Source organism: Coregonus clupeaformis, chromosome 20 (genome assembly GCF_020615455.1).
Source record: "Coregonus clupeaformis isolate EN_2021a chromosome 20, ASM2061545v1, whole genome shotgun sequence".
NCBI classification, from domain to species: domain Eukaryota; kingdom Metazoa; phylum Chordata; class Actinopteri; order Salmoniformes; family Salmonidae; genus Coregonus; species Coregonus clupeaformis.
In genome coordinates, this window is record NC_059211.1 from 48,813,153 (window position 1) to 48,838,253 (window position 25,101).

General features: G+C 46.3%; 1 protein-coding gene across 2 annotated transcripts; it reads left to right on the top strand.

Annotated features, from left to right (window-relative positions):
• The first annotated feature begins 8,832 nt into the window (after positions 1 to 8,832).
• LOC121533580 (rho GTPase-activating protein 45) lies at positions 8,833 to 24,311 on the top strand. 2 transcript variants are annotated; one of them, XM_041839651.2, is made up of 21 exons: positions 8,833 to 8,988; positions 10,383 to 10,809; positions 12,867 to 13,010; positions 13,145 to 13,229; positions 14,135 to 14,207; positions 15,451 to 15,658; positions 15,783 to 15,844; positions 15,992 to 16,183; positions 16,418 to 16,588; positions 18,576 to 18,713; positions 18,884 to 19,080; positions 19,235 to 19,356; positions 19,505 to 19,582; positions 19,680 to 19,781; positions 19,870 to 20,033; positions 20,205 to 20,393; positions 20,527 to 20,664; positions 20,773 to 21,029; positions 22,613 to 22,844; positions 23,048 to 23,162; positions 23,299 to 24,311. In XM_041839651.2, the coding sequence occupies exons 1-21, from the start codon at positions 8,872 to 8,874 to the stop codon at positions 23,739 to 23,741; spliced, it is 3,654 nt and encodes a 1,217-aa protein (XP_041695585.1). In that variant the 5' UTR covers positions 8,833 to 8,871; the 3' UTR covers positions 23,742 to 24,311. The 2 variants fall into 2 exon arrangements, with proteins under 2 accessions (XP_041695585.1, XP_041695583.1); XM_041839649.1 differs by lacking the exon at positions 8,833 to 8,988 and adding an exon at positions 9,049 to 9,612.
• Positions 24,312 to 25,101: the final 790 nt, after the last annotated feature.

Consider the following 25,101-nt stretch of genomic DNA (forward strand, 5'->3'; position numbering starts at 1 on the left):
CCCCAGCACCACTGGGTACGCAGGAGAGTCGATCAGATACAACTGTATAGTCTCCTCATGACCCCCCTGCGCACACATCCGAAGTGGCGCTGTGATCTCCCTGATCAACCCCGACCCCCAACGGGGCGGCTGTCTAAGGCATGAACGGGAAAAGGTTTGTCAACAGGTAGGAGAGGGATCCCTAACTCAAAACAAAACTTACGATCAACAAAATTCCCAGCTGCGCCTGAATCTACTAGCGCCTTATGCTGGGAATGAGGTGCAACCTGTGGAAAACAAACAGGTATACAAAAGTGTGCAACAGAAAGCTCTGGGTAAGTGGGACGTCTACTCACCTGGGAGGCCCCCCCAGTGCGTGGCCTGTTGTCGTTACTCCCGGAGAACCCTCCCCAGCACCTGGCCGTAGTGTGCCCTCCACGACCGCACTTGGTGCAGGAGACAGGCCCCTCGGGCTCTTCCTACTCCGTTCTCTAGCGCCGGCACCCCCGAGCTCCATAGGGCTCGGCTCGGAGGTGCCGGAGGGCGGAATGGATGGACTCCCCTCGGGACGTCCACGGGTGGCCAGCAGGGTGTCCAGACGGATGGACATATCGACCAACTGGTCGAAGGTAAGATGGGTATCCCTGCAGGCCAACTCACGTCGAACGTCCTCTCGTAGGCTACATCGAAAATGGTCGATGAGAGCCCGTTCATTCCACCCTGCATCCGCCGCTAGAGTCCGGTACTCTAGAGCGAACACCTGAGCGCTCCTCCTCCCCTGTCTCAAATGGACTAGACGCTCCCCCGCCGCTTTGCCCTCAGGTGGATGGTCGAACACGGCCTTGAAGCGGCGGGAGAACTCGGCGTAGGTGATGGTGTTGGCGTCCATCTTCCTCCACTCTGCGTTAGCCCACTCCAACGCCTTGCCCGTGAGACAGGAGATGAGGGCGGAAACGCTCTCGTATCCCGAGGGCACCGGGTGTACAGTGGCCAGGTAGAGCTCCACCTGCAGGAGGAACCCCTGACACCCGGCAGCTGTTCCGTCATACGCCCTCGGGAGCGAGAGCCGAATCCCCCTGGGTTCCGAACCTGGGACTGGTGGACCGACCGATGGGATGGACAGGGTAGGTGGAGGTGTGGGTACCCTGCTGGCCTCCCATCGGTGCATGATGTTGATTACCTCCTGTAGAGCGGTCTCCAGTTGTCGGATCTGGTCCTCTTGCCCACGGAGATGCTCCTCGAGCGACACAGGCGTCACTGCCGATCCTGCTGATTCCATTATATGGTGTGTGATTCTGTCAAGGCGTGCTGAAGGTGGGTGTGGTGTAGGAATCATGCGCAGGACGCAGAGGCTCAGTCCAAAGGCTTTAGTGCAATATATATTATATATATACAACAGAAGCACAATAAGCCCGAAGGCAAAATGCACGACGCACACAGGCGACAAAACGAATGACGCACAAACATGTGCAAACAACCCTCTCCAAAACACTGGAGGGAAAAATTTTGCTCCAAACACGAAACAGAAGCGCAATCACACACAACGACAAGCACACACAACGAGAACTAAATAGGACACTAACGAGGACTAACAAGACACAGGTGTACAACATCCAGACAAAACCAAACGAACATGAAACATAGATCGGTGGCAGCTAGTACTCCGGGGACGACGACCGCCGAAGCCTGCCCGAACCAGGAGGAGGAGCAGTCTCGGCCGAAACCGTGACACATGCACCTTTGATAAATGAGGACCCTGGAGAGAGAGGCCACTGGCTATGAGAGGATCCCATACACACCACCACCACCATGCTTGACCTGTGGAATGCAGAGTTTGGTTTTCGCCAGGCATTACTGGAACCATGTCGTCCAAAAAGTTATACTTTTGAATCATCTGTCCATAGAACGTTCTTCCAAGAGTCTTGATGATCATCCAGGTGCTTTTTGGCAAACTTGAGTCAACCTTTTGGACGAGATGGGTCCCATTATGCCTGGCGAAAACAAAACACTGCATTCCACAGTAAGAACATCATACCAAAGGTCAAGCATGGTGGTGGTGGCGTGATGGTTTGGGGATGCTTTGCTGCCTCAGGACCTGGACGACTTGCCTTAATAGAAGGAACCATGAATTCTGCTCTGTATCAGAGAATTCTACAGGAGAATGTCAGACCATCCGTCTGTGAGCTGAAGCTGAAGCGCAGCTGGGTCATGCAGCAAGACAATGATCCAAAACACACAATCAAGTCTACATGAAAATTGCTAAAAAGCAACAAATTGGAAGTTTTGGAATGGCCTAGTCAAAGTCCAGACCTAATCCCAATTGAGATGTTGTGGCAGGACTTGAAACGAGCAGTTCATGCTTGAAAACCCACACGTCACTGAGTTAAAGCAGTTCTGCATGGAAGAGTGGGCCAAAATTCCTCCACAGCGACGTGAGAGACTGATCAACAACTACAGGAAGCATTTGGTTGGAGTCATTGCAGCTAAAGGTGGCACAACCAGTTATTGAGTGTAAGGGGGCAATTACTTTTTCACACAGGGGAATTGGGTGTTGCATAACTTTGTTTATGAAATAAATGAAATAAATATGTAATTGTTGTATTATTTGTTCACTTACGTTCCCTTTATCTAATATTAGGTTTTGGTTGAAGATCTGATAACATTCAGTATCACAAATATGCAAAAGTAGAGAAAATTAGAAAGGAGGCAAATACTTTTTCATAGCACTGTAACAATTTCACAACATATACCCAATACACACAAATCTAAGTAAGGAATGAATTAAGAATATATACATATATGGACGAGCGATGTCAGAGCAGCATGGACTAAGATACAGTAGAATATTAAAGAATACAGTATATACATATGAGATGAGTAAACATTATTAAAGTGACTAAGATACCGTAGAATAGTACAGAATACATGTGCTAGTGATGGCTGTTTAAGTCTGATGGCCTTGAGATAGAAGCTGTTTTTCAGTCTCTCGGTCCCAGCTTTGATGCACCTGTACTGACTTCGTCTTCTGGATGATAGCGGAGTGAACAGGCAGTGGCTCGGGTGGTTAATGTCCTTGATGATCTATTTGGCCTTCCTGTGACATCGGGTGCTGTAGGTGTCCTGGAGGGCGGGTTGGGCAGACCACACCACCCTCTGGAGAGCCTTGCGGATGCGGGCGGTGCAGTTGCCGTACCAGGCAGTGATACAGCCCGACAGGATGCTCTCAATTGTGCATCTGTAAAAGTTTGTGAGGGTTTTAGGTGCCAAGCCAAATTTCTTTAGCCTCCTGAGGTTGAAGAGGCTCTGTTGTGCCTTCTTCACCACTGTCTGTGTGGGTGGACCATTTCAGTTTGTCAGTGATGTGTACGCCAAGGAACTTGAAGCTCAGCTGGTAGAGCACGGCGCTTGTAACGCCAAGGTAGTGGGTTCGATCCCCGGGACCACCCATACACAAAAAAAATAAATGTATGCACGCATGACTGTAAGTCGCTTTGGATAAAAGCGTCTGCTAAATGGCATATTATTATTATTATTATTATTATTGAAGGTTTCCACCTTCTCCACTGCGGTCCCGTCGATGTGGATAGGGGGGTGCACCCTCTGCTGTTTCCTGAAGTCCACGATCTTCTCCTTTGTTTTGTTGACGTTGAGTGAGAGGTTATTTTCCTGGTTAGAGTGCAGTTTAACTGCAGTATGCTGCAAATACTGCTTCCAAAATACCTGTTTTTTTACTGCAGTAATTTTGCAGTGTAACTGCAGTTACAGTGCAGTATTACTGCAGTTCAACTGCAGTACACTGCAGTTATTCTGCAGTTACTGCGTCCATAATACCACAGTCGACTGCAGTTCATGCACTTTTACTGCAGTTTCAAAACTGCTATCTTTTTTTGTAAGGGTTTGTTCAGTGGAGAACGAACATGCCTGTTCATTCTGCCATGGCGGTCTGCTCCACTCTTATCGTGAGGGGTGTTTCTTTACAAACGCGCATCCAATCGCCTTGGTCCCGGACCCTTACTAAACCAATCACAAGCTTCAATCTGCCGCGGTTAACAGTGCGGTGGCAGCAAAATTATGGATCTCCCGGGTGAAGCTGCCGCGGTTACAATGCTCGTGATGTACAATTGCAGGCGCATATGCTCCGATATAAAAAAAAGATTATGTGGCACAGTTGAAAAGTTAACGTACTGAATATACACTGGAATAATTAGAAAATATAAGCAGTACTTTTTTCAATGCGTGAGAAATAAAAGGTGTGGCGCGTGAGTGTGTGATGAGGGACAAATGCGTACAAGTGACAGCCCGTCAACTCTGAGAAAAAACACTTTATATCGGAGTTGTCTGGAGATGGCTATGCATATTCATGCTGAGGCTAGTAGCATAGCATCTCTCTACATTAATACAAGGTGTTGACGTCAAGAACCCTCATTGAATATATATATTAAAAATCGAATATTCAAAAAAAGATTACAATAATGAGATGTATCCACCAATCCAAATAAATGATAGGCGAGAGCTAGACAGCCCGCTGTGCCGCTTTGAGGACAACGACTCCCATTGTTAGGGCGGTTGTAGGGCGGAGAAACACGTTTCTTGTCAGTATATCCATCATCTTTGGAGTTGGCAGCACTGGGTGTGGCGTGTGAGCATGTGAAGAGGGTCAGATGCCTGTGTCTCACACCCAATGCTTGAGAGTTGGCAGCAGTGTGGATGATTGTGCCAGAAGAGAGGAAGAAGGCGAAACGTTTCGAATTTGTTTAACAATTTTTTTTTATTGCTAATTTGCAAAGTGAGGCTTATTTGCTAAAATATGTTTTGTAATGTTTAGGTTGTTACGAATGTACTGATATACACGATATATACAAACGTATATGGACACCCCTTCCTTCAAATTAGCGGATTTGGCTATTTCAGCCATACCCGTTGCTGACAGATGTATAAAATCGAGCAAACAGCCATGCAATCTCCATAGACAAACATTAGCAGTAGAATGGCCTTACTGAAGAGCTCAGTGACTTTCAACGTGGCATCCTGCCACCTTTCCAACAAGTCAGTTCATCAAATTTCTGCCCTGCTAGAGCTGCCCCGGTCAACTGTAAGTGCTGTTATTGTGAAGTGGAAACGTCTAGGAGACACAACGGCTCAGCCGCGAAGTGGTAGTCCACACAAGCTCACAGAACAGGGCAGCGTAGCACGTAAAAATTGTCGGTCCTCGGTTGCAACACTCAACACCGAGTTCCAAACGGCCTCTGGAAGCAACATCAGCACAATAACTGTTTGTCGGGAGTGGCATGAAATGGGTTTCCATGGCCGCACACAAGCCTAAAATCACCATGCACTATGCCAAGCATTGGCTGGAGTGGTGTAAAGCTTGCCAACATTGGACTCTGGAGAAGTGGAAATGCGTTCTCTGGAGTGATGAATCACGCTTCACCATCTGGCAGTCCGACGGACAAATCTGGGTTTGGCGGATGCCAGGGGAACGCTACCTGCCCAAATGCATAGTGCCAACTGTAAAGTTTGGTGGAGGAGGAATATTGGTCTGGGACTGTTTTTCATGGTTCGGGCTAGGCCCTTTAGTTCCAGTGAAGGGAAATCTTAACGCTACATCATACAATGATATTCTAGACGATTCTGTGCTTCCAACTTTGTGGCAACAGTGAGGATGGCCCTTTCCTATTTCAGCATGACAATGCCCCGTGCACAAAGCGAGGTCCATACAGAAATGGTTTGTCGAGATAGGTGTGGAAGAACTTGAATGGCCTGCACAGAGCCCTGACCTCAACCCCATCGAACACCTTTGGGTTGAATTGGAACACTCAACGAGCCAGGCCTAATCACCCAAAATCTGTACCCGACCTCACTAATGCTCTTGTGTCTGAATGGAAGCAAGTCCCCGCAGCAATGTTCCAACATCTGGTGGAAAGCCTTCCCAAAAGAGTGGATGCTGTTATAGCAGCAAAGGGAGGACCAACTCCATATTAATGCCCATGATTTTGGAATGAGATGACAAGCAGGTGTCCACATACCTTTGGTCATGTAGTGTAAGTGGACGCACGTGGCATCTCGGCAACTTTGTTTACACATGTATCTGCCCTCTCATTGGCTAGAATGTTCCCACCTGATCTTGCCTCCCTCCCGCCTGCCTTTCCGCCTTTGCGACAAAGGGAGAATCTCAATTGGTTACTCCTCACGTCCTCTCTCTGTCCTTGCCTCCTTCCCAAAACCCATTGGATGAGAAAGTCAGAGGTCCCTCATGTTGGGAGAAAAAGATTTCTCCCCTCGCTGCAGATGGCTGTATCGGTCCGTTAATACAGGAGTAGTAAAGGCCCAGTGCACTACTTTTGTGAGAGAAAAAATGTTTCCTACGTTGCAGAGGGCTATATCGGTCCGCTAATATAAGCAAGGCCGGCTCACTTATTATGTAGGATTAAAGGCGGCGGGCTATGGCGGCAGATTAAAGAGTGTGGCATTTCCCGAGTGGTGCAGCGGTCTAAGGCACTGCATCGGAGTGCTGAGGCGCCACTACAGCCTCGGGTTCGATCCCAGGCTGTGTCCCAGCCGGCCGTGACCGGGAGCCCCATGGGGCGGCACACAATTGGCAAAGCGTAGTACGGGTTAGAGGAGGGTTTGGCCGGGGGGATTTCCTTGGCTCATTGTGCTGTAGCGACTCCTTGTGGCGGACCAGTTCTGAATGGCCATGACCAGCCCTGAATACAGGAGTAGTAAAGGCCCAGTGCACTACTTTTGTGAAAAAAATAAAAAATAATATTATATACACTGAACAAAAATATAAATGCAACATGCAACAATTTCAAAGATTTTACTGAGTTACAGTTCATATAAGGAAATCAGAGCTGTAGATCAGAAAACCAGTCAGTATCTGGTGTGACCACCATTTGCCTCATGCAGGCTCTTGATTGTGACCTGTGGAATGTTGTCCCTCTCCTCTTCAATGGTTATGCGAAGTTGCTGGATATTGGTGGGAACTGGAACATGTAGTCATACATATCGATCCAGAGCATCTCAAATATGCTCAATGGTTGGGACATTTTCAGCTTCCAGGAATTGTGTACATATCCTTGCGACATGGGGCTGTGCAATATCATGCTAAAACATGAGGTGATGGTGGCGGATGAATGGCACAACAATGGCCCTCAGGAGCTAGTAACGGTATCTCTGTGCATTCAAATTGCCATCGATAATATGCAATTGTGTTCGTTGTCCGTAGCTTATGCCTGCCCATACCATAACCCCACCGCCATCATGGGGCACTCTATTCACAACGTTGACATCTGCAAACTGCTTGCCCACACGACGTCATACCATCTGCCTGGTACAGTTGAAACCGGGATTCATCTGTGAAGAGCACACTTCTCCAGCGTGCCAGTGGCCATCGAAGGTGAGCATTTGCCCACTGAAGTCGAACTGTAGTCAGGTCAAGACCCTGATGAGGACGACGAGAACACATATGAGCTTCCCTGAGACGGTTTCTGACAGGTTGTGTAGAAATCCTTGGGTTGTGCAAACCCACAGTTTCATCAGCTGTCCACTGGTCTCAGACGATCCTGCAGGTGAAGAAGACTGATGTGGAGGTCCTGGGATGGCGGGGTTACACGTGGTCTGAGGTTGTGAGGCCGGTTGGACGTACTGCCAAATTCTCTAAAATGACGTTGGAGGCGGCTTATGGTAGAGAAATTAACATTCTCTGGCAACAGCTCTGGTGGACATTCCTGCAGTCAGCATGCCAATTGCACACTCCCTCAAAACTTGACACATCTGTGTTGTGTTGTGTGACAAAACTGCACATTCTAGAGTGTCCTTTTATTGTCCCCAGCACAATGTGCACCTGTGTAATGATCATGCTGTTTATTCAGCTTCTTGATATGCCACACCTGTCAGGTGGATGGATTATCTTGGCAAGGAGAAATGCTCACTAACAGGAAAGTAAACAAATTTGTGCACAATATTTGAGAGAAATAAACTTTTGTGCATATGGAACATTTCTGGGATCTTTTATTTATGCTCATAAAATGTGTAAGTCACTCTGGATAAGAGCATCTGCTAAATGATGTAAATGTAAATAAAACATGCATCATAAATAACTACTCATTATTATTTGTAGATCAGTCAGCCAGTCACAATTTACCCATGATACATTACGGTTTTGATCCTCTGGAACACGGCCATATAGGGTGAGTTCCAGACCGACTAGAGGTGCATTCAGCTCGCTTGATATGTACTGAACGACACGTTTCCACCAAACTTTATTGAACGGACTTTGAGGTACGTTTGCTCCCGTTTGGTGGGTGCTGCAAGGTGTAGCGTATTTAAAGGGCAGTGGCCATGCTGACAGCGTTCCCCAACCTCACCGGTTTTCAACTGGTCGTTCAGTACAGCACCCTTTCAGTTCAATTGAACGTTCCAGAACTTAAATCGTACTGTAAGCGGACTAGGACTCCTGCCAGACCCCTCCGACAGTAGGGGGCAGGGAAGCATTCTCCATTATCAATCGGTGTTAGAGCTATTTAAGTCTTCTTCTACGCATCAACTATGTTGTACACTCCTGGTTTACTATAGAAGTGCTCTGTGAAAATGTTTTATAGACATTGGATTACAAACCTCTAGCGCCCCAATCAAATGGAGAGCATAACATCACATGCGCTTTTCTTCCCTTGAGAAAAAAAACCTGAGCGGATGTCGCGGCCGCACTGACTGTTTGTGGTGAGCTGTCAGTGAGCTTGAACGCTCAATGTGTGGGAGCGAGGCAGCAGCAAGCGTGGCTGAAGGTTGGAACCGATGGAAGAGCAGCGCCTGTAAACTGGCAGAGCACCAAAAAAGTGGAGAGTCGGGGGGTGGGTGGGGGGGTTGTATGTGAAACTCAAAGAAGTCGGGATGGACGGCAAAGGTACATTGAAGATGTTCTCCCGAAAGAAAAGGGAATTGATCAAAACCCCTTCCATCTCGAAGAAGAGTCGAGCAGGAAGCCCCGGGCCACAGAGCTCATCATCAGTAAGTAGCTCATCATCTCTGATTTCCTCCTGTCACTCAAACATATTTCCTACACTGTCTGTCTGCTGCAGAGAAGCTAGGGGACTTGGGGGACAGCATGACAGAGGTCAAACTTTAAATACACTTCACTTATCATAGGTTATGGACCAGCAATGACATGTTTAGTGGGGTGTTTTAAAGGCTAAAGGTGAGCATTTTAGGTCATTTAATTAATTTAAAGTAGCCTAGTGGGAGAGAGATGTTATACTATTGGGATATTTGGTTGAATATTTGAGGACATTGTTGATGAATACTTAAAAATACTTAAAGTTGTTATAGTCTATTCAAAATAAACCTGTTAGTCACTGATAACTGTGTCTGCAGAATGACTCATTTTTTTGTTTCTCACTCATTGGAAAATGTTTTTGTGGGTTAGTAAGCCAGTATTGGTTGGTCACTTGCAAGATGAGTCACATTTCTGCTAAAGATGATGTTAAAACAATAGTGATAGAAACCATGCTGAAACGGGGTAGCAAGAATAGTTACAACCCATACTCCACGGGTCAGAGAGTTAAGAAAGAGGAGGCTAACGCCAAGAACAAATTGGACAAACGACCCAATAGACCCAACGTCTGGCTCAAACAGGTATGTCAAACACAACCGATTTATTCAGTTAGCCACCTAGGTTTTATACATTTCTCATGAGAAGGAATGAGTGTTATTAGTCTCACTGAATTGAGACTATTATCTGTCCTTCAAATAGTTATTTTCCGTATGTAAACATGTATCTCCTTCATACAGTATGCTAGACTTTCAAGTTTAAAATGCAGTACCATAAAAGGTGTTTTTGAAATAACATAAAGCAAGGTCTGCACTAGTTGTCCTAGTTGCGCCTCCTACTGGCAAGGTGTGAAGCTGTGTGAAGCTATTTTCTGTTTCATAACCACACCATGCACCTGCCATTGATACGGTTTAGACTTTAAGATGTGTACGATTCAGGCCTATACACTACACCACTGCATCCATGACAGTTAGACTCTGATTTAGCCATTATTTCATCAACTCTGTCATTTATGTTAGGTGTGTTGTAGTCCATGGACAAGTTGGGACACTTGATGGGTTGATTTCATTACTTTTCCGTCATGTCTCATCAAACCGTACAAATTGATGTTGCATAATGTGGCCTGAGTTTCTGTTTTCGGAGAGCTGTTTCAGGGTGTGGCAAGAAGTAGAGTCAGGAAGTGTTGCACAACACAGAATCTTGTTAAAGTCTCAGTTCGTCTGTTTACCAACAACAGCCTGCCAACCACTGGCCAAAAATATCACACATTATTGTCCTGATGTTTTTATGCGATGGTAAAAATCATCACGTTGTCCTTCTCCCTCTCCTCTCCCCCCTCCTCTCTCTTACCCAGCTGTCTATTCTCCAGGAGCAGCCTCGTCGTGATGCTATCGACACCACCCCTTCCTCAACCTCATCCTCCTCTTCCTCCTCCACCCTCTTCCCCATTCCCGGTGCCCTATCGGACTCCTCCGTGTCCTGCCCTGGCACCCCCAGTGTCCAGCACAGCAAGCTGGTGGGGGTGGGCTGCCCGTCCCCAGGGGCCACCATGAAGAGGCCCACCGGCCTCAGCCGTCATGCCAGTGCCGCGGGGTTCCCTATCCACTCCTGGGTGTTCACCAAGGGCCAGGGGAAGGGGGCTGTCACCCCCACCCCTACCACCCCACAGGACAGCTCAGAGAGCATGGCCATTGAGGTGGAGGACATCCCCTCTCTGTTAAGGGATGTGGCCCGCTTTGCTGAGGCCGTAGAGAAGTTGAAGGACGTTGTATTGGGGGAAGGTGAGTGGAATAGGTTCACATAGGTTTGTGCACTTCTCCTTTGTCTCTCCAATGCTCAAAGCACTTTAGATTGTAAAAGGGGGCAGGGTGGTGCATTTTCAAAATACAGTTAACTAACAGCTATTCTCAGTCTCTGGAGTCATGATGTTCATTTGGCTCCTCTAAGACTGTTAGACAGGCATACAAGCTTATAGATGGGACAACTTATCTTCAGAGAACTGGAGTCAGATATTTCAGTGTGCACATGATTGAGTGGTCCTCTGTAGGTCCATTGGTAGAATGTGAAGCTTGCAATGCCAGGATAGTGGGTTCGATTCCCGGGACCACCCATACGTAAAATGTATGCACGCATGACTGTAAGTTGCTTTGGATAAAAGAGTCTGTTAAATGTATTATTATTATTATTATTATATGCCTTTGTTATTGGGAGTGATTTTGGCTGCATTGTGACCATCTGCTATTGTTTTCCCAGTCTTATTGTTCTCTGTGTGGATGTCTGAATTCTCCACTACTCCTACATGATGCGCCACATGTTAGCATGCGCTCAGAACAATGCTGTTTTGGCTCCCCTCCTCACCCCTCCTGCTCACCACGTGTTGTGTGTGGGAGGTGGAGGGGAAGGGCGGGCGGGCTGGCTGGCTGGCTTTGCACAAGCGACACAGTTCTCTCGCGCGCGCGCTCTCTCTCGCGACCACACTCCAGCAGGAAACCAGACTCTTGTTTACTGCAGTTTCTGTCTGTATTCAAGCAAAATGGCTGGTCCAATGGTTTTTCAGCAAAAATGACTTCAGGGAATTAGGCCTCAAAACAGTCATAGTTACCTCAGAGAAAGGTTTTTTCCATTTTCATGAGGCAGGCTGATAATGTGTAATTTATTTTATTGATGCAATAAAATACAAGAACTGCAACATAAGTAATGTAAAAATTTTCAAGAATTAGGCCAACAAAAACTGTCTCGCTTTGGAACATGGGTTGTTTGCTCTCAAAGCGATAGAATAGTTAGGGTGTCTATACCTTAACTTATTGTTAACCCCCCACACCCTGTGACTGTCGTATGAATCTAAACAGGAAGCTATGATGAATGGCCTTTGACAGAGAGACCTCGTTCAGACTTCCTCCTCACATAGTCCACTGCATTAGTCTGACCTGTGACACCGTCAATAGTACAAGACTGCTTCCAGCCCATCCTTGTGATGGTCTGAGATTAACCTCTCCCCATTTGAACCTATCACATGGTCAATATCTGAAATTATGGGCTCCCTTAGGTTCATAACTTCTCTGAGTTAAATTCTGACAAACCACAACCATCTACTACTGAAATATATTTGATACGAGATTATCCAGGAACTAAATTTACATACAAGTCTACACACACAGTCACATAATGCCACATCGTGATGTACAGCTTCAGTTTCTATAGTAAGCGTCTTGGAGCCTTTACCATCCTCCTTCTGACATGCCCTCTAACTATTTCACCCGCTCTGCCCTCCGGCCTCCTGGTCCCATTCCATTGGCCAGCCACTTTGATAGACATTGCGACAGAGGGATGGAGGGTCAAAGGGGTCAAGAGGAGGACGGATGTCTCTACCGGCCAAAGGATCTGTCTGTGAGAGTGAGACACGGAAGTGGGCTGCAGACGTCACTGCTGACATCAAAGCAGACCCGACTATCCCTACAACCCGTCTGTCTGCTGTCCGTGTTACTATTCATGATGCCCAGACATTGGTCATGAATCACTCCCTCTCAACCTCTAATAACCTCTAATACTGTGTCCAACCCTAATAGAGGCACAGTCTACAAAGAAAATCTCCATGTTATATGGATTCCATGTTGTGACAGACCTCAGACACAGCCTTCTATCTCCCTAACACCAACCCTATCACTTCCGGTTGTAACTAGTACTCGATAGATGTACAAACAGGTAGGTTAGGCTCTATCCTCTTTGTGTGTGGCTGTAGACAAGTGGAGTGCTGTGTATTATGAATGGCACAGGATCCATGTCTCTCCTGTCTGTGTCTCTGACTGTCCCCTGTCTCTTTCTCTCTCTCTGTCTGTAGAAAAGCAGGAGAACCGTCGCCCTCTGGCCCATGAGTGCCTGGGGGAGGTCCTGAGGGTCCTACGACAGGTCATCAGCACCTACCCCCTCCTCAACACAGTGGAGACCCTCACTGCTGCAGGCAAACTCATATCTAAGGTCAAAGGTGAGACTACTGGCTGGACCAATCAGTGGTCTACTACCTATGGTCAAAAAGTCCATGCTTTTAGCAAAAATAAGTAAATCAGTTAAAATGGCTGAGATGGGCTAGAATGAACACATTCATTATTTTGATTGCAGGATTTCATTATGAGACGTGTAATGACACAGACAAGAAGGACTTTGAGAAGGCCATTGAAACCATTGCAGTTGCTTTTAGTAGCAAGTAAGTATCTGGTACACCCGTTTCTCAGTATGTATTGTCATGAGCTAGTAACAGTATTGAACGGATCCTGAAATAAACCAATGCTATTACTTTTTACCACTTGAGATGCAACAACACTATTCTCTGGTACAGAGTAATGGGACATGACCACATGTGGTGTGTCCTCAGTGGTCAGGTGGGGGGTGTAGGTGTGATGACTGGAGAAGTACAATGTACGTGTGTGCACATGTGAGATGGAGAAGTGGAGCTTAGAGCGAAACACAGTGACACATTTGCATGGGGCTCAGTAGAAAACAGGAAGTGTAGTGGTGGTTTTCTTATCTTCCGTAACCTAGGACACAAAACGCAGCCATTTGGCATCTGTTGTCTCAACAGATTATCTACAGACAGAGAATAGGTGCTTCTATCCTCTGAGATAATGTGTATGTGTGATAATGGTCGTTTTGATACAAACATATCACTCTCCCCCCAAAAAATGTAAAATACATTTTACAGCTAAAACATGTCCTCTGATATGTGTACAGTATATTGTACATGGGTCTATTTAAAGTTGTAAATAGGAATATAAACCATTCAAGAGTGCTTGTTCACTTCCTGGTTCTGCACAGTACATACAACTGCAACAGGGCAAAGAAGACACAGGAAGTTAAATGGCCGGTGCGATTGCACAGAGCCTGGCATCAACCACTTCCTGAAGTTTTGTCTCTCCTTTCCTTGTTTCCTTTCCTTTTCTTTCCATGACTACCGGTGGGGGAAAGAACCCGAAATGTACCCTTCACATTGCTTTAACCTATCAAATCCTATTTGATCTACAATTTTCCCTTTTTATTTTAGTCCTTCCTCTCTCTCCATCTCTGATGGAGGTACTGTCTCTGTGTAATGGCCTCTGTCTCTGTCCTCCTCAGTGTGTCAGAGCTGCTGATGGGGGAGGTGGACAGCAGTACCCTACTGTCCCTGCTGCCAACAGAGAAGAGCAGGGTGAGTGGGGGTTAATTTGCCTTGGTGTGCATGTGGCAGGAGGTATGACAGTCTCGGCTCTCAGAGCGGATGTTTGCGTGGCAGCAAGACCAGCTTCCTGGCAGTGACACAGTGTGTCTTTATCTCTGCCTGTTCCTCTCCCTCGCTCTCCTGTTATGGCGACACACACAGACCGCCTCTGAGACTCCAGATAACACAGCTCCTTCTATCTCATTCATCAATGCAGCTCCAATACTGACACACTGAATTCAACAGGCCTGCACACACACACTGGGGTTATTATTGCCCACAGTCTATGTGCCAAATCCTATTTTCATCGAAAGTTTCACGTTTTTATTAGTCACATGTACAGGATACTTACTTGCAGGTTCCTTCTCGACAATGCAACAACAAATAAGAAAAGATAAGAATACGAACATGAAGTAAATGGCTCAGTAGAATACAATTAATATTTTAGCATAAGTATAATAAAGTTAGGCACAATTTATAGTCCAATATTTACAGATGTTTTGGGGATTGGGGGCAAGTGTTTAAAATGTGCAGTATTTAATATCCATCATTAAATTGTACATCTCCATCCCTGAGATACCCCTTAGCATTGCTCTGTTCCATCATTATTTGTATTGGCTCTGGTAAACACTGTGTACCGAATAATATACTATATATCAGGGTTGGGGTTAATTCCACAAATTCAGTTCTAATTCCATTCACTCTCCCTGTAAATTCAAATTCAATGTCAGTCTTTGAATTCAGAGAATTCAATTCCTCTCAACTCCAATGTTAGGTCATTTCCAAGAATTCAATTTCCAATTCAATTCCTTAAGGCTTTCAGGCTGATCATGTCACTGTTCAGACAGCCTAGCTATACTGGAAATATAGAAATACAAGTAGAAATTATTTAAAACAAATCCTGCAGTGAATTTTTTTTATACTAGGTGCATTCATTCCATTAACTGGGAAATGTACAAATATTGAATTCCAATTCAATTCCAAAGATCAAATGTTTTTACAATTTCTATTAAAATATAAACAGTCTAATTTCAATTCCAAATTCATAACTTGAAGATTGTTGAAATTTGAATTTAATTCAACCTAAGTTCTTCACTTCATGATTTAATTCAATAATTTAATTTGAATTTCTAATTAAATTGGAATTGATCCCAACCTCGCTATATAGTACAGAATAAGGTACTGTTTTCAGTATTCTTGAGTGGTCTGAAACTCTTTCTCTCTGTGTGTCCAGTCTATGGAGAACCTGTATGGGGTGTCGGGTCAGGGACTAGAGGGAGCTCAGATGAGGAGTGACCTGCAGGACTTTGGACGGGCCGAGGAGGTGGACATCATGCTGCAGCGTAGTGAAGGGGGAGTGGACTCTGCTCTGGCCTACGCTAAGACCATCTCTAAATACATGAAGGACCTGATGAGCTACGTGGAGAAGAGGACCTCACTGGGTGGGTAGACCGACACCGCAGACAGTTCCCTACACATAATAGTGGAGATTTAGGTTGATTATTATACCCTGAATGTAACATATTATTGATTTGATGATTCACCCATGTATCTTTCCCCATCCAGAGGTGGAGTTTGCCAAGGGCTTACAAAGACTGTACCATTCCAGCAAGCACAGCATCACACATGTAAGCCCTGGTGATATTGTCTTTTATAGTAGAAGGAATTAAGGAAAGGAATACCTAATTCACTCTCGTCAAAATGATTTTCATCCAATTCAAGAGGCTCCTGTAATGATGATGCTCTTTTCCCTCTCACCACTCCCTATCTCTCAGCCCCACATGCCCTTCTACTCAATCTACTCTCTGGCTCTGGAGCAGGACTTGGAGCAGAGCAGTGGCGTGCAGCAGGCCACCTCCACACTGCACAACCAGACCTTCCTACAGCCTCTGATGCAGCGTAAACACGAGCATGAGAAGAAACGCAAGGAGGTCAAGGAACAGTGGTACCGAGCCAAGAGGAAACTGGTCCGTTCCTTGCTAGTGCTATTTATGCAATATGTTATCTCTCTATTTATATTATTTGTCTCACATTGCCATTGTTTACAGGGATACATTTCTTACCTTTAGAGACTACCATTTGAGAATAAATCAACAAAAAGTATCTTGAAAAATACCCTTATCTTTGTTTTCTCTCTCAAGATTTTGCCCAATTTGTTTTGCTGAAGACTGATTCTGTGTACCTATGTGTTTGTGATCCAGCTGGAATGTGAGTCTAACCTGCGCAAGGCCAAGCATGCCTACATGGCGCGCTGTGAGGAGCACGACAAGGCCAAAGCAGCCGCTAGTAGAGCAGCAGAGGAAGATGGAGGAGGCTCGACCACCAAGTCTCTGGGCAAGAAGTTACGAGTGGAAGAAGACGCTCGCAACAAGGTCCCCATCACTGCATATGTTATTTTTCTGCCATTCTCTCTCCTCTCCACTCTTCTACTCATCTCGCCTCCCCCCCCATCTCTCCTCTCCATATCTTGCCTAGTCTCTACTCTCCCTCCCCTCTCCAGGGAAATCTGCTAAAAAGCAGTCTTGTGTCCCGTCTCTGACTACAAGTCATTGTCAAAGCCTATGGCCATTTTTCATTGAGTATGTACAGTGCCTTCGGAAAGTATTCAGACTTTTTGACTTTTTACACATTTTGTTATGTTACAGCCTTATTCTAAAATGGATTACATTTTTTTTAAATCCTCAAAAAAATCCTCAGCAATCTACACACAATACCCCATAATAACAAAGCGAAAACAGGTTTTTAGAAATGTTTGCAAATGTATTAAAAATGTAAAACAGAGGTCCTCTCGAGTGGCGCAGCGGTCTAAGGCACTGCATCGCAGTGCTTGAGGTGTCACTACCAACCCGGGTTCGATCCCAGGCTGTGTCATAACCGGATGTGACCGGGAGTCCCATAGAGTGGAACACAATTGGCCCAGCATCGTCTGGGTTAGGGGAGGGTTTGGCCTGGGGGTCTTTACTTGGCTCATCGCGCTCTAGCGGCTTCTTGTGGCGGATCGGGCGCCTGCAGGCTGACTGCGGTCATTAGTTGAGCGGTGTTTCCTCCAACACATTGGTGCAGCTGGATTCCGGGTTAATCAGGCGGGTGTTAAGAACACAGTTGACAGTGCATGTCAGAGCAAACGCCAAGCCATGAGGTCGAAGTGCTCCGAGACAGGATTGTGTCGAGGCACAGATCTGGGGAAGGGTACCAAACAATTTCTGCAGCATTGAAGGTCCCCAAGAACACAGTGGCCTCCATCATTCTTAAATGGAAGAAGTTTGGAACCACCAAGACTCTTCCTAGAGCTGGCAGCCTGGCCAAACTGAGCAATCGGGGGAGAAGGGCCTTGGTCAGGGAGGTGACCAAGAACCCGATGTTCACTCTGACAGAGCTCCTCTGTGGAGATGGGAGAACCTTCCAGAAGGACATCCATCTCTGCAGCACTCCACCAATCAGGCATTTGTGGTAGAGTGGCCAGACAGAAGCCACTCCTCAGTAAAAGGCACATGACAGCCCGCTTGGAGTTAGTGCCAAAAAGCACCTAAAGACTCTCAGACCACGAGAAACAAGATTCTCTGGTCTGATGAAACCAAGATTTGAACTATTTGGCCTGAATGCTGAGCACCATCCCTACGGTGAAGCATGGTGGTGGCAGCATCATGCTGTGGGGATGTTTTTCAGCGGCAGGGACTGGGAGACTAGTCAGGATCGAGGCAAAGATGAACGGAGCAAAGTACAGAGAGATCCTTGATGAAAATCTGCTCCAGAGTGCTCAGGACCTCAGACTGGGGCGAAGGTTCACCTTCCAACAGGACAATGACCCTAAGCACACAGCCAAGACAACACAGGAGTGGCTTCGGGACAAATCTCTGAATGTCCTTGAGTGGCCCAGCCAGAGCCTGGACTTGAACCCGATCAAACATCTCTGGAGAGACCTGAAAATAGTTGTGCAGCAACACTCCAACCTGACAGAGCTTGAGAAGATCTGCAGAGAAGCATGGAAGAAACTCTCCAAATGCAGGTGTGCCAAGCTTGTAGCGTCATACCCATGAAGACTCAAGGCTGTAATCGCTGCCAAAGGTGCTTCAACAAAGTACTAAGTAAAGGGTGTGAATACTTATGTAAATGTCATATTTCAGGTTTTATTTTTAATAAATTAGCAAAAATGTCAAAAAATAAAATAAAACATGTATTTGCTTTGACATTATGGGGTATTTTGTGTAGATTGATGAGGGGGGAAAAAACAATTTAATCAATTTTAGAATAAGGCTGTAATGGTGCAAAATGTGGAAAAACTCCAGGGGTCTGAATACTTTCCGAATGCACTGTATGCCATTAACCTAGCTGAGAATTGACCAGCATGTGTGTGTTCAGGCTGAAGAGGCAGAGGCCACCTACAGGACATGTATAGCAGACGCCACCACCCAGCAGCAGGAGCTGGAACACGTCAAGGTCAATGTGCTCCGACTGCTGCAGGAGGTCATCAAACAGAGTGACCAGACACTGCGCTCGGTCAGTACACGCACACACACAATTTGTTCAGAGCACCTTCGCCTGCTGACCAATCTGTTCAGCTTACATTCCACTCCTTGTACTCCTTGTCATGGAATGTAAGCTAAACCTTCGCCTCCACCACATGACCATTTACATGACTTCCGTTCTATTCCTCTCCTTCCCTCCAGGCCACCATCTCGTACTACCAGATAATGCACATGCAGACAGTGGTGTTGCCGGTACACTACCAGACTCTGTGTGAGAGCAGTAAGCTGTATGACCCGGGACAGCAGTACGCTGCCCACGTCAGAGACCTGCAGCTCACTGAGGAGCCTGAGGTCACCTACCAGTTTGAGCCCTACACCGCCACCACAGCCTCCACACAGTGAGTCACTCCTAGCCTCAAAGCATAATAAAAAGCATTTGGTTTATTAGGTGCCAATGGGCACTCCGTCACCTTACACCAAGTAATAAATAGGTGGTGATAGATGTACATTAGTATAATGTTTTGTGACTGATTTTTATATCTGTTAATTCAGGCAGCCAGCTCGACCCCTTACTGACAGCTTCAACACAGACCAGCACAGCAGCTCTGAGGGTCAACCCAGCACCGGAGAGACCACTACAGGAGAGGACCGCAGCGCTGAAAACGCCAGAAAGAGTGTGTTATTTTGTATGATATTGATGCGGTTCTTACTCTCTGTCTTGTGCTGTCTCACCATGCAAGACGTTAAGTCAATGGTGTAGGTTTACAGCGCAAGACAAAACAGTGTAGACCTACATTAGATAATCTTGTGTCCCCTTCCCAGGACAAAGCCACAAATCGTGGGGTTCTGCAGTGAGTGATGCAGACAGTGTAGAAGGGGAATCTCCTACCACCAGTTCAGGTAAGGCATGCTCTCTCTCTCTCCCTCTCTCTCTTTCTCTCTCTGGCCATCTTCTGCAGTACTGTAGCTGTGTGTGTTATAGTTTTGTGTGTTTTAGGTGACATCAGTAAAATGGCGCGCACCTCCTCCACCGGGACCATGTCATCCAATGAGGATCCAGATGAGAAGGACGGGAACGTGGCCTCCTTTGAAGCACCAAGTGAGACCTGAGGTCTACCTCCTCTCTGTTTGCCAATTATTACATAATTGATCGATTAATTGATAAATGCATTAATCTTCCTCTGCAGACATAAATGGTATGGAGCCTGAGATTGCGGTTCCAACCGGACCTTTCCGGAACATTGGGCTCTCCAAAGCCGCCCAGACTCATCGGCTGCGTAAACTCCGCACCCCGTCCAAGTGTCGGGAGTGCGACAGCTACGTGTATTTCCAGGGAGCAGAGTGTGAGGAGGTGAGCGAACACCATCTCCTTCGTCACCTTTTACTCTTTGAAAGCAATAAACTTTGGCTGCTCGATTAGCTGATTACTTCTGTTTTTCTGTGTGAATGATCTCTCTGACTTTCATTGGTTATCATCCTGACCTCTAACCCCTTGACCTATACCCCCTGTCCTCTATACCAGTGTTTCCTGGCATGTCATAAGCGGTGTCTGGAGACGTTGGCCATCCAGTGTGGCCATAAGAAGCTGCAGGGTAGACTCCAGCTGTTCGGCCGAGACTTCTCCCAGGTGTCCAGCGGCAGCTCTGACAGCATCCCCTTCATCATCACTAAGTGCATTTCCGAGATAGAGAGACGAGCCCTGAAGATGAAGGTGAGGGAACGGAGGATGAAGGAAAGAAGTGTGAAGGGTCTGTTGCTTGAAAAGAGCGTAATGGATGGCTGTATGAATGCATTATTTTCTTCTTCTCTATCCTTCTCTCAAACATTTGTCTCCCTCTCTGCAGGGTATTTACAGAGTAAATGGGGTGAAGACTCGTGTAGAGAAACTGTGTCAGGCCTTTGAGAACGGCAAGGAATTAGTGGAGCTCTCACAGTGTTCCCCCCACGACATCAGCAACGTCCTCAAGCTCTACCTCCGACAGGTACACACCTTGTAGCTGTTTCAGCCTCCATATTTGATTGCACTTATCATGGTTGTCTTTGGATAAGATGGCTACAAAGATCAAAATCTCCCGCTCTGTCCTCCACAGCTTCCGGAGCCCATCATGCCGTTCCGCCTGTATAACAGCCTCATGGGGTTAGCCAAGGAGAGTCTGCAAACTGAGGGAGGGGAGGCCGGGACAGGAGGAGGGGAAGCCGGGACGGGGAAGGGGCCAGAGCTGGTGGACCTAGGACCAGATACGGACCCAGCGGTCCTGGCCGTGGTGGATAGACTTAGGGAGCTGGTGAAAGAGCTGCCCAAGGCTAATGTAGCCACGCTGCGCTACATCGTACGCCACCTGCGCAGGTGAGCAGCTCAGAAGAGCATACCACATTGCTTACTCACTTTTTTCCTTACACAGATCATTACAAACGAGGATTCACCACTGTGATCATGTATTACTTGTTTTAACCTCCCTGTCATATCATCGTTCTTCCCCCTTCCCCCCAGCCTTGGTTTCTCAAATGACTGCCTCGCCTGGTTCACCAACTACTTCTCAGATAGAGTTCAATGTGTCAAATCGGAGGGCCTGTTGTCTGGACCTATGGCAGTCTCTATGGGGTTGCCACAGGGTTCAATTCTTGGGCCGACTCTTTTCTCCATGTATATCAATGATGTCGCTCTTGCTGCTGGTGACTCTCATCTCCACCTCTACGCAGACAACACCATTTTGTATACATCTGGCCCTTCATTGGACACTGTGTTAACAAACCTCCAAACGAGCTTCAATGCCATACAACACTCCTTCAGTAGCCTCCAACTGCTCTTAAACACTAGTAAAACTAAATGCATGCTCTTCAATCGAACGCTGCTTGCACCCGCCCGCCCGACTAGAATCACTACTCTTGACGGGTCTGACCTAGAGTATGTGGACAACTACAAATACCTAGGTGTCTGGTTAGACTGTAAACTCTCCTTCCAGACTCACATTAAGAATCTCCAATCTAAAGTTAAATCCAGAATCGGCTTCCTATTTCGCAACAAAGCCTCCTTCACTCATGCTGCCAAACATGCCCTCATAAAACTAACTATCCTACCGATCCTTGACTTTGGCGATGTCATTTACAAAATAGCCTTCAACACTCTACTCAGCAAATTGGATGTAGTCTATCACAGTGCCATCCGTTTTGTCTCCAAAGGCCCATACACTACCCACCACTGTGACCTGTACGCTCTTGTTGGCTGGTCCTCATTACATGTTCGTCATCAAACCCACTGGCTCCAGGCCATCTATAAATCACTGCTAGGCAAATCCCCGCCTTATCTTAGCTCATTGGTCACCATAGCAACACCCACCCATAGTATGCGCTCCAGCAGGTATATCTCACTGGTCATCCCCAAAGCCAACACCTCCTTTGGCTGCCATTCCTTCCAGTTCTCTGCTGCCAATGACTGGAACGAATTGCAAAAATCTCTGAAGCTGGAGACTCTTATCTCCCTCACTAACTTTAAGCATCAGTTGTCAGAGCACCTTACCGATCACTGCACCTGTACACAGCCCATCTGAAATTAGCCCACCCAACTACCTCATCCCTATATTGTTATTTATTTTGCTCATTTGCACCCCAGTACCTCTATTTGCACATAATCTCTTGCACATCTATCATTCCAGTGTTAATACTAATTGTAATTATTTTGCACTATAGCCTATTTATTGCCTTACCTCCATAACTTGCTACATTTGCACACACTGTATATATATTTTCTGTTGTATTTTTTGACTTTATGTTTTGTTTTACCCCATATGTAACTCTGTGTTGTTGTTTTTAATCGCACTGCTTTGCTTTATCTTGGCCAGGTCGCAGTTGTAAATGAGAACTTGTTCTCAACTGGCTTACCTGGTTAAATAAAGGTGAAATAATTTTTTTTTTTTAAATCTCTGTCGTCAGGATTGCAGAGTTGGAGCAGGACAATAAGATGAGTCCCAGTAACCTGGGCATCGTTTTTGGCCCCTCTCTGATACGGCCCCGGCCCACAGGGGCCACAGTGTCCTTGTCCTCTCTAGTAGACTACCCCCACCAGGCCCGCATCATAGAGACTCTCATAGTCTTCTACACAGACATCTTCCAGTCCAAATCCTCTAGCACCAGAAGTCGCCCATCCTTCATCTCCACCCAACAGGTGTGTTTTTGTAAGGCATGTGTCTGTGCACATACTTTTTTTAGATCAGCAAAACCAGACGTTTAATAATATTTGTATCATACAGGAAGAATGTGAACGCTTTCATTTTAACCACACCCAATAGCACAACCAATACCAGAGTTGGAAGGTTTGAACTCAAGTTCCCTGTTTTAACTCATGTTTGTCTCCCACTGCTGGTGCAGAGTGTCAGTGTGGATGTTGATGAGGGCAGCAGTGCCGTGGTAACTGAAGGAGAGGAACAGGAAGCCAATGAGGAACAGAGCAGAACAGACTCTGACAAGATGGAGGAGGGCTGTGGTAAGAGATGTTTAGATGGACTTGAAAAAGAATTACTACACTTTTGCCTTTTGATTTGAGTTACATCTTTATAACTTGTATTTATCCAGGTGACCAGTGCCACTTCATTACAGCCCTTCACTTTTTCTCCATGCAGACAGTTTTCCAGGTTCCCTGGGCTCCAGTGAGCAGATTGTGGACTCTGACTCAGAGCTGGATGAGACTGGGAGGGGGTCCACACACCATCCACACTGCCTGGTCAAACAGGAGAGTGAGGTCAGCACAGAGGATGACCAACTGAGCTGTAGGGATAGTCTGGAACTCTCCAGCCAGTCTCTACCCCAGACCGACCCGGATCCAGACCAAGACCAGGAGGGTCCCGATGCCTCAGACCACGACCCCCCTGAGCCCCCAGACAGCGAGCCCCCGGACCTAGAGGTGTCTGAGGAGGAGCTGAGCGTCTCCCTGGCTGAGCTCAACATGAATCAGTCCAACAACTATGTTCTGGGCCATGTGTGTAGCAAATCTCAGTTTGCTGCCGAGGGACAGGGAGACAGAGTTTGTGTAAACATTACCTGTGCAATGTGTCAACCTCACTGAAAGGCTTTACTGGAATTGCATGATGTATGAAGTGTAAGTTTTATATGTACTTCAAGAGTCTGGTGACGTCTTTATTTTGGTGGGGATGTTACCATGGATCCTGGTTTTAGCTTTTGTATTAGAATGTCAGCATTGAATATACTACATGACACATCCCTCATGGACACTTAGTTATAGCTGTTTTCTGCCATCATTCATTGTAGTTATAACAAGCTGTGACTTAACAATTTGGAAAATAAGTGCCTTATAGATTATTGCTGTGGCAATTTGTATTTCAAACTTTTTTTTAACATTTAGTTTTTTACATTGCTCTTAAAAGCTTGAATAATGCATGTCTAGTAGTGAGAGATCTTTCTCTTGTATGTGTGATTGTTGTGTGGGATGCATTTCTAAGATAATTATTCCAGGTATTTAAAGTGCTGCTGGTTTTATTTCAGCACTAAAATCCCCCCCAAAAATTGGTTTTATAAATTGTATCATTTTGCCTTATGTTGGATGGATTTGTCTTTATTGGTTGAATTCACTTTTTTTTTTGTCAGTGTATTGTAATAAAGAGTATGCTATTATAAATGTTCTGACTTATGCCTTGTATCTCTTAGCCATTTCATTGAAACTATAGCCCCGTTAATACCTGGTGCTAACCCTATAGCCCTGTTAATACCTGGTGCTAACCCTATAGCCCCGTTAATACCTGGTGCTAACCCTATAGCCCCGTTAATACCTGGTGCTAACCCTATAGGCCCGTTAATACCTGGTGCTAACCCTATAGGCCCGTTAATACCTGGTGCTAACCCTATAGGCCGTTAATACCTGGTGCTAACCCTATAGCCCCGTTAATACCTGGTGCTAACCCTATAGCCCCGTTAATACCTGGTGCTAACCCTATAGGCCTGTTAATACCTGGTGCTAACCCTATAGCCCCGTTAATACCTGGTGCTAACCCTATAGGCCCGTTAATACCTGGTGCTAACCCTATAGCCCGTTAATACCTGGTGCTAACCCTATAGGCCCGTTAATACCTGGTGCTAACCCTATAGGCCCGTTAATACCTGGTGCTAACCCTATAGGCCCGTTAATAACTGGTGCTAACCCTATAGGCCCGTTAATACCTGGTGCTAACCCTATAGGCCCGTTAATACCTGGTGCTAACCCTATAGGCCCGTTAATACCTGGTGCTAACCCTATAGCCCCATTAATACCTGGTGCTAGCCCTATAGCCCCGTTAATACCTGGTGCTAACACTATAGGCCCGTTAATAACTGGTGCTAACCCTATAGGCCCGTTAATACCTGGTGCTAACCCTATAGGCCCGTTAATACCTGGTGCTAACCCTATAGGCCTGTTAATACCTGGTGCTAAC

Excerpts from the sequence above, each read along its gene's own strand:
- LOC121533580 (XM_041839649.1), top strand. The coding sequence starts at position 9,433 with ATGAGTCACATTTCTGCTAAAGATGATGTTAAAACAATAGTGATAGAA. Across the intron at positions 19,782-19,869 it reads GGCCTCCTTTGAAGCACCAA|ACATAAATGGTATGGAGCCT; the intron begins GTGAGACCTGAG and ends CTTCCTCTGCAG. Across the intron at positions 20,394-20,526 it reads GACGAGCCCTGAAGATGAAG|GGTATTTACAGAGTAAATGG; the intron begins GTGAGGGAACGG and ends CCCTCTCTGCAG.